General features: G+C 42.8%; 1 protein-coding gene across 19 annotated transcripts in view; it reads left to right on the forward strand.

Moving 5' to 3' along the window:
• Positions 1-12186, forward strand: part of TRPM3 (transient receptor potential cation channel subfamily M member 3) — a 791340-nt gene that overhangs the window by 707132 nt on the left and 72022 nt on the right. For 10 of the 19 annotated variants that reach the window (XM_058565673.1, XM_058565677.1, XM_058565664.1 and 7 more), the window contains 5 exons: positions 2402-2431; positions 3220-3509; positions 4171-4399; positions 6468-6635; positions 11332-11472. In XM_058565673.1, coding sequence (XP_058421656.1) covers positions 2402-2431; positions 3220-3509; positions 4171-4399; positions 6468-6635; positions 11332-11472 — 858 coding nt within the window. The remainder of the gene's footprint in view (positions 1-2401; positions 2432-3219; positions 3510-4170; positions 4400-6467; positions 6636-11331; positions 11473-12186) is intronic. The other 9 variants (XM_058565675.1, XM_058565678.1, XM_058565665.1 and 6 more) reach the window with 2 other exon arrangements.

Consider the following 12186-nt stretch of genomic DNA (forward strand, 5'->3'; position numbering starts at 1 on the left):
GACGCTCCCAGTCTATCAATACCCAGAGTTATCTATGGTGATGGCCTATCCTGGGGCCAGGCCTCTTATCTTAAATTCTTTCAGGCAGTTAGTGGGGGGGGAAGGGGAGATCAAAGTGCCTTTCAGAAAATAATCAAGGTAAAGAGACATATTTTGAGATGGCCAGTTCTGATCCCCCACAAAAGACAGCTAGATTCTCATATCTACTTCTGCACTCACTCTGTTGTGAGATGCTGTTTTGGTTGAAGTATATGAAGAAAATCTGACCTCACACACATATGTGACAAGTATGACAAATATATCAAAAAAAAGGAAGGAGTATGTTAATAACCTTTATGGGTAATTGTACATATTATCTTTTGATACTGCATCAAAATTCAACAAGTGGCAATTTCTCAAAGATTAGTTTTGCTGTGAAATCTGAAACCATGTCAATGCACTTTTCATACCGTTACATTTTGTTACGTTAAAATCCATATCTTGCACTTTGGATCTTGTAACATCATAGATTGTAAAATATTGGTTTGTTGCATTATGCAGCTCTCCCTAACGTTGACATGTTTCATTATGCACATTTCAAAAACTCTCTTTCATTAGTATCATCTCCAATCTCATCAGAAGTCTTTAAGTACTGAAAAACTGTCAAGGTCATGGGGTGGGAGAGGACAAGTTTTCCAAAATTCTAATTTTTGCTTGAAAGTTTAAATTTTGTCATTGGCAACCAATACTGTCAGTTGTTTTCCTTGAAATGACAGTCCTACTTTGTTCATTTCCAATAATGTCTGCCAAAGCCCAAGTCTAAATAACCATAAGTTGTCTGCCAGGCCTTCCTTCAAGTAGAGTCCTTAAAACAAAGTGGCCGTAATTCAATCCGAACAGTCGCCTGAGTGTTTTCCCTCAGGACAACTCATCGTAGTTCAGTCTGTAATGGAAGGATACCCCCCATTTCATCCCTCAGAATAGAAAAAGACATTTTTTATGATCAAAGCTAGAGATTTAATAAAGTTAATAATTTTTTAGGCCTCATCAAGGACATTCTTACGTGAAATTGGCTTTTTTTCCTAAAGTTCAAGTGAAATCTAATGACAACTGGTAAAGTTTCGTACCACCACGTTTTGAAAACTGCTGCACTAGCTGGTGGTAGGCATGATCTTTATTTTTAACAAAGCTTATCTTCTGATTATGAAAGTATTTTCTGACGCTAGAAGAGAACTTTGATAACGCCAAAAAGTATAAATAAGAAAAAAAAATCACAGGGGACGGCCGGTGGCGCAAGCGGTTAAGTGCGCACAGCTCCGCTGCAGCAGCCCTGGGTTCGCCGGTTCAGATCCCAGGTGTGCACTGACACAGTGCTTGTCACGTCATGCTGTGGCGGCATCCCATATAAAGTGGAGGAAGATGGGCACGGATGTTAGCCCAGGGCCAGTCTTCCTCAGCAAAAAGAGGAGGATTGAAGAGGAGGATTGGCAGATGTTAGCTCAGGGCCGATCTTCCTCACAAAAAAAAAAAATCAACTGGTGGTCATTTTAGAAGCTAAAAGAGGAAGAAAGGGAGAGAGATGAGGTTCAAGTTATTCCTACTTGAGGGTCAAATAAAATATGGAGGAACTTTAAGTGCTGTAACCTTACTATTTACTCGAATAACTTTCAAGATGGCACCCAACCATTCTGTAATACTTAAAATATAGAATTAGAATTCCTGACCCTTGAGATGTAATTTTTATCTCCCCTTGTTAAATATAAGTCAAATTCTGTAATTCGCTGAGTTGCCTTCTCTCTCCGTCTTGGTCTGTGCCTATTTTGCACATTCCCAGCATGACCAACGATGCTCCTGTATGTGCCGACACTTTCCGTGCCATTGAGCGCCCTTTGCCGCCATCAGCACAGGCCTCTCTGGCCCCACTCACCTTTGCTCTACTGGGTAGCAGCATAGAGAGATAGTCAGCATGAAGCATCTAGACCTACTTCTGAATAATATCCCATGTCTCTAGGTAATAGAGGTCTTTCAGAGGCTTGAGAAACATCTGATGGTTTGATTGAATGTTTCGTTGCTCACCCAAGTGCTTGATGTCATGGAGATGTCGGCCAAGCAGGATGGTTCTAGGAAGACAGAAGAAATCTTAACCCACAAAAGAGATTATAAACCTGCAGGCTCTACCCTTGGGCAATCTCATTATACTTCTCCAGTTTCCTAATCCTCTGTATTCCAGCAAAATCACTAAATCCCAAATTATCTTAGAATTTCTACAAATAGATTCCCCTGTGGGGCTCTATTTAGTGAAGTGAATAAATGTTATATGGTACAATAGATTTGTTCCATTACCTGTTTAAAATATAGTAGGATTTTTTCCTACCTCTATAAAGAAAGATCTAACTTTGTGCATAACATTTTTTTTTAACAGCCGAAAGCCTTGAAACTGCTGGGAATGGAGGTAAGTGTTTGCTCAAATTATTAATGTCAATTGTTTATTCTGTCTATCACACATTTTTTAAAAATTCATAAGTTCATTTCAGTGGTAGGGCTTAGTACAAGATTCTAGAATGAGGAAGTGAAATTTTTCCCAGTGTCAAGGAGGCAGGTCACAGTAGCTTTGAAAATTTCACCATGAGGTTATGTTAGCATTGCAAACAAGAAAATAAATCCTATTTGAAATACTAACTTGAAAACCGAGGAAGCGTATAAGTTCCAGTCAGTGAAATCTATTCATGGATGTTTACAAATGGCAACAGATCCAAAGGCCAGAAATACTTCACAAGTGCATCTAATGAGGTATGCGGAAACTGGGGATGGATAATCTGTTTCCCGTCTTTGGTTCATGTGGTTATTATCATATATGCAAATGCAAGTATAGGATATCCTTGTCCTTTCAGCGAAAAGGATAGTGCTGTCCATCATGAGGTGCAAATAACCTGACCTGTACAGAAAAAAAAATGGACAAAAGTAAAAATAAAAAGAAAATGGTCCATTAAAAAATATTTTTTTAAATTAAAGTACAACACTGACATGTTCCTATAGCACTGTGCTCATGCATTTATTATAACGTTTTTAAATTAGGCATATATGAGCTTGTGAGTTCTTTGAGGATAGGAGCTAGGATACAATAGCTCATTTCTGTATCTATCCCAGAGCTGGGCCAGTAGTAGACATGCAATAACTATTTACTAAATTGACATGATTCATTTCTAACTCCACCTCTGTGTCTTTTCCCTAAAATTACAGGATGATGTTCCCTTGAGGCGAGGAAGAAAGACAACTAAGAAGCGTGAAGAAGAGGTGGACATTGACTTGGATGACCCTGAGATCAACCACTTCCCTTTCCCTTTCCACGAGCTGATGGTGTGGGCTGTCCTGATGAAGCGGCAGAAGATGGCCCTGTTCTTCTGGCAGCACGGTGAGGAGGCCATGGCCAAGGCCCTGGTGGCCTGCAAGCTCTGCAAAGCCATGGCTCACGAGGCTTCTGAGAACGACATGGTCGATGACATCTCCCAGGAGCTGAACCACAACTCCAGGTTGGCCAGCCCAGCAAATGGGAGGGTCAGGAAGAGAAGGGAAGGTGGGCCCCGAATACTGGAAGGTCTGAGCTACCCAAAACTTTAAGGAGAGGCAGTATCACCCCAATGGTACACATAGGGGGTGGACACGAATAATTAACATTTATGGTGCACAGTGCTAGATACGGAAGTACATACAGATACATAGAAGATTCATTTCATCCTCTCCACTGGCCCAAGAGGTAGGTCCTCTTATTATGCATATTTTACAGCTGAAGAAAATGAGGCTCAGAGAATTTAAGTTGGCCAAGTTGGTTCACACGCTTGTGGTTGACAAGGCTCAGATGTGAACTGAGGTCTGTCACATTTAAGAAGACACACCACACTCTAATCATTGATTTAATGGTCAGCCTCCCCCATCCATATGCCTTGAACTGGGGGCCTTGAGTGCAGGGATCATGCCTAGTTTGACTTACACCCCAGTTCTAAACACGGTATCTGGCACATAGCAGATGCTTAATGGATGTTGGCTGGGTGAATGAATGAACAGACTAGACCCCATAAGAAACAACTAGACCACACAGCAACCACCTTTTGTGGCTTGGCCAATGGGTCCCCACTTTCGTTATGTAAGTCTCCAAGATGGCCAAAAGACAGCTCCTCACATTCTCTCTTTCAGGGACTTTGGCCAGCTGGCCGTGGAGCTCTTGGACCAGTCCTACAAGCAGGACGAGCAGCTGGCCATGAAACTACTGACGTACGAGCTAAAGAACTGGAGCAATGCCACATGCCTGCAGCTCGCCGTGGCTGCCAAGCACCGCGACTTCATCGCGCACACGTGCAGCCAGATGTTGCTGACAGACATGTGGATGGGCCGGCTCCGGATGCGCAAGAACTCAGGGCTCAAGGTCAGCGCGCCCAGAAGGCCCCATTGACTCTGGACCAGAGGGTTGGTTGGAGTCTTCCAAGCCAAATCTGCAGTGGGATTAGGCATTCTCTTATCTCAGGAGGGTGGTTCTAAACCCCACTGTGCATCAGAATCTTCTGTATAGTGGGGGTTTTTTTCATATGGAGGCTAGGGCGTCCCCAAAATTCTGCTAAAAGAATCTCTAAAGATGGCAACTAGACATTAATATTTTTCAGAAGATTCAAAGGTGATGGTCACACTCAGGTGCCATAGGGGCACCATTTGCCCTGGCACAAGCCATGCTGCACCAGGAGCCATTACTTAGGCAACCTTTCACCACCAGGGGATCCTTAACACCCTGGCCCACCTTTGCACTATGTCGTAAAGAGACATTGACTCTTATCAGCTATACTTGAGAAATTTTTTAAACTGAAATAAAAACGAGACAGATTTATATATAAATACATGGCTAGATAATCCTGATCTCTTCTTGAGTGAAGAAAAACAAGTTGCAAACCAGTATATAGAGCCTGAGTCCATTTTTGTTTTTTTTAAGCATGTACATGTATAATTATATCTGTATGAATTTAAAAAAAAATAGGAAGGATACACACTAAATTGTTCCAACCTCTGGGGTTGGAAGTACAAGCAGGATGATGTGTGCCTTTGCTTTTTTATGTTTTCTTCAATGTTTTACAAGGAAAACGTTAAACTGAAAGAAGTAAAAGCAAGTAAAAAATAGGAGGGGGAAGGTTAAAAGAATGTTTTAAAATGCTTGATCTGGGTAACTCTACGGTCAGCCCAAAGCAGAAGGGCCAGCAGACCAGAGCAATCACTGCAGCCACCCTGATCCTTCCCCTGGGCTCTTGGCCCAGAGTCCCAGGAGGGTTCCATGAAGTGGGTCATGGGCGGTCCATAGCTGACTGCCAAACCCGGCTCTCAGCTCCGAGGACAGGGTGTGGTGTGCCCTGAAGGCTGCCAGCATGTCACCTGAGCCTTCCCAGGCCTACCAGGCACCCTGAGTTCAGGGTCACCGCTCTCCCTTTTCCCTGAGCTGCTCTCGAGTCCCTGTGGGCCTTCAAGCATAGGCTGTCCCTGCCTCATTACTTGAGGAGCATTGTTACCTACCCTCCAGGATCTCTCTTAGCCCCTCACCCTGGTGCAGTTTCTTCAAGGATGTTCCTGTTCAGAACCATTTTAGGATTGAGGGAAGAGGTGGGAGAAGATTTAGGGAACACAGGTCAGATGTCAGTATTATCGTTCAGAAATGCTCTTGTTCCCTGGCAAATGGAGAATGAGATGGCCCCTTCATGAGAAAGGCCTGTGTATGTAGTATTATCACACAGACATTTAAGCACATTGTTTATACATGAGAGAAATATAGTGCTGGATCTCTTGGGGCATTCGTGCAGGGGATTCTCATGGTGAATACAGAGTCCATTGGTGGGGGGAAGGGGAGTGCTGTTTCTGTTGTATAGTAGCAAATGCCAGGAGAATGCTCTAAAACAAAGAACATGCTTTCCTACATGGACTTTCTCAAGGTCAACTTAAGACAGTGGTTTTTACAGAGATAACCAGATGACACATAATCAACTCCACCTGACACATTAGCAAATAAATGCCAATGGACGTACGTATGAATTGATTTCACAAAGTCAAGTACTGTTAATGGCTAAATGGGAATCTGAATTCTTTGCCACTTTTGCCTTGGGTAGGGTCTCCTTTTCCTCATTTTCCCCCATGCAAATTGGGTGTTAACTGGGTAAGATGTATTTGGGTAAGATGCTTTGTTTCTCCAAAGTCAGATTGAGCTACTGTACATAACAGTTCCCAGATGGGCAGAAGTGACCCTCTTAGCATTAATGTGTTTAGTTATTCAGATGTGCAGGTCCTCACACAGGGCACACACAACACTTGTATACCCAGCCCCCATACAGACACACACACACACACACACACACACACACACACACACATACAGCACACCCCAGGCCTTCTGATTCTAAGCAACCACCCTAATCTTAATCCTTTAAATGTGATTATTATTATTATCATTATTATTACTTTAGGTAATTCTGGGAATTCTACTTCCTCCTTCAATTCTCAGCTTGGAGTTCAAGAACAAAGATGATATGCCCTATATGACTCAGGCCCAAGAAATCCATCTCCAAGAGAGGGAGCCAGAAGAACCAGAGAAGCCCACGAAGGAAAAAGATGAAGAGGACATGGAATTGACAGTAAGAAAAAACTACATGGTTACTGTCGGTGGGGAGAATCCCTAATCCCCTGGTCCCGTTGATATGACTTAAGATTCAATAACTCTTGAGGTCAGCCTCCCAACAAGTGCTTTCATTTCAGTATTGAGACCAAGGTATCATAAAAATGTCCTCTCTGTGTACAAACAACATGACTATAGGGACTAGTTCTATGTGAAATCCTTCAGCCAGGGTCAGTGGTGCAGGACAACCCAACGAAATTCAAAAGCAAGGCTCCCTAAATTTCCCAAACAGACAGTGCTTTCTAAATGACCAGGTGATGTGGCAGTCTTACCACACGAAGGAGGAAAGGGACTCCATGATTTGGGGAGCAGCCGGCTTCGCTGAGCTGGAACCATTCTGCTGATCAGAAGCTAAGCCTTTATCTGTCTTCGGGGTCAGGGTCACAAATACAGGACTAATTGAATTTGGAGGTTTGTATGGAAGGCTTTTATTAGCTCTTCCTGGTATAATTATAGAGTATGGATGCTTTGTTCTGCAGGGGGAATGGGGCAGCTGGGCATGGGACAGCTCCCCGCAACCCCTCCCCGGAGCAGCGTGACTGCCACTGGACCGTAGCCAAAGTCTAAAAATATCACATGCTGTTAAAGGGGCAAACAAGGCTTCATAGCTTAGCAGACATCAAGCAACAACTCTGCAGGACTTCCTTGATATCCCCCCCCCTCCCCACCACCCTGACCAATGGCTGTGATGACCCAGAAGAAGCTATAAGGAGAGAAAACAAAAATTGGTTTTGCTCAGGTGACAAAAGGCCTCTGCATTATTTTCCTAGTGGGACCACCTTGTGAATTGTTTTTCCTCCAGATAAACACGATTTCCTTCCAGTAGGCCCTTCTAAAGATCTATTTTCAGGCCCAATCCTAGGCCCAAATACAGCAGGGTATAGCCTCGGGCTCTTTTGATTGATTAATCCTTCACAGCTTTTGACTCACTGAGTTAAAAGCCAATGTTTGCTTTCAGTTTCAGGGCTTATAAAAATCGGTGGCGGAGTCTACTTCCCGCTATGATAGAATCAGATATCTGTCTTCCCTGAAGATCTTACCATAATTTTGGCCTCTGAACCCCTTCAAGGATAGGAAATGATATTTTGATCATTAGCAGAAACATTGGTACTGGTAATACTGAATCTTTATTGACTACTTCAGCAGAGTATTGAATACTTCAGTATTTAATACTTTATTGAATACTGTGCACTTTGGAGCCAGAATCCTGCCCCATCACCTACTCACGGTGGGACCTCAGGTACAATCTCTTAAACTCTGACATGGGAATAATAATAGCAGTATTATTAGTACTAGCTCACGGGTTCATGTAAACTGTGTAGACTGGAGTCTAGCACATGGTAAGCCTTGATAAGTGTTTGCTAATATTGTCATAACAGTGCTGAATGCTTTACATACACTCACTCATGGAATCCTCATCATAATCCCACAAGGTAGGTACTATTATTATCCCATTTTACAGATGAGGAAGCTGAGACTCAGAGAGATAAAATTGCCCAAGATTACCCAGCTAATTAGTTGCAAAGCCGGGATTAGAACCCAGGCAAGCAGACTCCATTGGCCACGCTTTTAGCTGATAGGCTAAGGGATGCAAAGAATTTCTTCCTAGTGTCAAAGGTAGGCGCTCAGCTGGTTTGGTCCACCATGTCACAGAGAAAAACCAAAAGTGATGCGTGAGCCTCCTATGTCAAGTATGACATGGCCTTGACATTGGCGTACATCCTAGGAAGGCTCAAGGAAGGATCCTAGGAAGGTAGCCAGAAGCTGAAGCAGTAGTCTTTCTGGTTGGGTTGCAAGGAAGAAAACAAAGGAGGAACTCCCTTCTCCCGCTCAGTCCAGAGTTTTGAGGACCTGATCCTTCAAGAAGCCACAATAAAAGATGCATCTCTGGACTAAGAGCAAAGTCTGCTTCCCAGAGGATAGACCCTGCTGTTGTTTACTGAGAACCCAAGTAGAAGACACTACAACAGCATCATTGCCTGATCTTCTTCTCCACAGGTTGAAACAGAGAGGAAAGGAAGGAAGGGACTTGTGGGCTGGCAGAGTCAGGGTGGGGCAGCAGTTGTCTTGAAGGTCAAGCTCCCTTTGACCCTAATGACAAATTCTATCACTGCTAGAGCACTGAGCTCGGCTCACCCTGGACAAGATTGGAGAATGGAGCTTGTTGACACCTCCGCTCCTTTCAGAGGACTGATATTTGAGCTTCTGTGTTAAACCAGTATCCTATCTTAGAATGGGACATTTTGCCTTGGCCCTTCCAAAATTATACACGAAATATCAGTCTTGGTTTGCTTCATCTTAGTAGCCGTTAGTACCTTAGTTCACCTCAAAGGATCTTTCCCAGACAGAACATCTGTGTCCGACCAGCAAAGCTTCCCAAATCCATATTGTGCAGTCTTGTCTGTATTTGACCATGTTGCATTCTGCTTTAAGGAATGTAGGCAAAGGAAATGTTTGACTACTGGGAAAAGAAATCAACAAAATCAGCAAGTGAAGCTGCTTAGGTTGGAATTAATAAAATGCGGAAAATGCTTTACTTAAACCCATGAAAGACAAGCCTTTTAAAAATGCGTTCACTTTGGAATATATCTGAATAATAAAAGCCAAACAGGTTGTTGTGTTTTTGTTTTTGTTTTACCTGCAATGCCAGATAAGTGTCTTGCACTTTGCCAATAAAGTCCCAATATGTCCGCAGACCCAGGGTATTGTTATAACTGTGGGAAAAGCCTCTGTCCCTAGAAGTTACCCCAAGATGCTGCTCTCTAAGATGCCTTTATTCCCATCTCATTGTGTCCCCAAATAGTATTGTCTTATTGAGCATATAAATAAGCAGAAGTAGGATAACTGTTACCTAAATTATAAATTATAGAGGCACAAATGTCACATATCTTCAGAGTTTCTTGAGGTCAGTGATCAATATTTATAGAACTCTGTTGCTGTCTAGTGTGCTGTATCCATCATGAAGATTAACTCAGCTCACTGATCAAAATAAATGCTTGGATAGGCCATAGTGTGGAATCTTAGCTATTTATTAACTCAAGGTACTTTTCCAGCTAGAGGGTCCATAAAGGAACGGAAGTTACCCTTTCCATAAATCCTAGGGTTAAAAGTAAATCATTTGTGATTGTTCCATATTTGAGTAAAGCGGATATTTGGGGCAATGACAAAAATAGTTGAAACTAATATTTGTATATTTTAGATATGGTGGTTTCAAACCAGAATTATCTAGTGGTTGTCTCTGTTCTCAACTTCAAGATAAACTTAAATTACTTCCATAATTAGATCTCTCAATTCCAAACTCATATTCCTAGTACTTTTTCTTGCCTCAAATCCTTGTCAGTTTCTGAGCAGTTTTAAAGTTTTACCCTGTTCTCACACTTAATAAAAATTTCATTTTCCAAACATTGTAGAGCTAACGTTGTCTGAGAACAATATTTAAAGAATTAAAGCCAAGAAATTATGCTGTAATAGACTCCTAATAACACACTTTTTTATTTTCTGGTGAGAGATCCCAGCCACATCATTTCAGTCAAGAGTATCTGAGAAAGTCTCAGTTCACATTAAACACTAGCTAATATCTACTGAGCACATAAGTGCCAGATGCTAATTGATATGTAAACCAACCCTATAGCAGGTGCTATTATTACCCTCATTTTACAATTAAAGAAACTAAGTCTCAGAGAAGTTAAAAGACTTGCCCAAGGGGCCGTGGATTCTGAGTGTCCAAGTTAGGACTCAGTCCCCCTCTGAGTGACCCAAAGCCTAAAACTCTTCACCAATAGGATCTTCAGCCATCTTTGGCATGGAATTAGGCATCCATTTTGTCACTTCCTATCCAGACAGGCATGTACCTGCCTTTCTCGAGTTCTGCCTTTTTTGTGATGTTTAATCATTATTGTTGTTGTTGCTGCTGTTTCTGCCATGAATGAGAAGGAAATAATTCCATTCTTAAGGAAATCTCCAACAGCTTGAGAGATGAAGGCCCCTCCAGGTCAGGGCTGACTTCCTAGTCCTACCTGGTTGACTCTCTCCTGCAGAGGAAGGCAGTGTGTCCAGGAGTCACCGTGAAACTAATACCAGCAGTAATTTGGGTTTTATGGGGTTTGAACTCAGGGAACCAAGGCATCTGCCTGAGGACTGGGGAGATGCTCCTAACCTAACTAAGCTCCAGGCACTTCAGATAACTTAACCTCTTGAATACTCATAACCTTTGGACAAATTAGGTATTACTGGTCCAATTTACCTTTGACTTAGAAGTCATTAGCGTGAGTGGAGACAGAATTCGAACTCAGATCTACCTGTCTCATGATATATACGGGAAGAGAGGAGTGGGAGGAAAGGCAGATTCCTGGCCTTCCTAGGCTACATTCTTTCTCCCTCTCAGAACTCTGAGTATCTTCTATTACCCACATCTTCCAGAGGTCCCAGGGTGGAAGAGAAGAGAATGATCAAGAAATATCCGTAAGGCCTTCCATCCCAGCAAAGAGTACACAGATTCTATGAATAACACAAATGCATGCTCAGTGAAGGCACAACCTCTATATCTCTGGGACCTTGGTTCTATGAGCATGCTTTCCTCATCAGTAAAATGAGCACATTGAACTACATGCTCTCCAGAGCTCTGCCATGATGGTATCAATTCTCTTCCACTGTAGGCAATGTTGGGACGAAACAACGGGGAGTCCTCCAGGAAGAAGGATGAAGAGGAAGTTCAGAGCAGGCACCGGTTAATCCCCCTGGGCAGAAAAATCTATGAATTCTACAATGCACCCATTGTGAAGTTCTGGTTCTACACCGTAAGCATCTTTCCTTTTCCCCTTCCTAACGCATGGCCGTGAAGAGCCAATGTCAATTTCTCATGCACCTGCATGGTTTCCTCTGCGAGTCAGAATATAAGGACCACACAGGCTGGAATGAAAGCTCTGCAAACCTCCCTTTTCCAAGAGCTTTGCAAGATTTGTGGAGTTTGTGAGGCAGCTTCCACAGCTTCTACATTTCTCCTCCTCACAGAAAATATAGGAAATGGGACAAGTGAGAACTAGCAGAAATAGAGGTGAGATGAGTATGAGTCTAGTCTAACGGGAAAATAGATGTCCTTTTATAAAACTCTGTTCTGGATGGATGAGCACTCCACACTTGCCCACGTTAGATGCCAGTCATAGGTCTGGGGGGGATGCATTTGGTGGGTAAGGGCTGAGCAGAGTGTTAGAATTAACCCCACTCAAGGTGGGTAACCTAAGTGTGTAACTATTCCCAATCTGTAGTGTCATCACACAACCTTGCTTGCTGTGACACAATTAAACAACACCCAAACCAAAGCAGCAAAAACTACTTAAAGCAAATTATGGCAAATATTGTTCAGTAAGCACAGTGTGCAAACATGTTCTGCCCACAAGACAAAACACTGTCCCTGCAATAGCCTCCTGCTATGGGAGAAATGGCTCCACTGCTGGGTCTCTACTTCTACTTTTCAATGATATTGTAAGCTTAGGGTGAGCTTTGGTCCAGGT

Source organism: Diceros bicornis, chromosome 22, assembly GCF_020826845.1.
Source record: "Diceros bicornis minor isolate mBicDic1 chromosome 22, mDicBic1.mat.cur, whole genome shotgun sequence".
In the NCBI taxonomy this organism is placed as follows: Eukaryota; Metazoa; Chordata; class Mammalia; order Perissodactyla; family Rhinocerotidae; genus Diceros; species Diceros bicornis.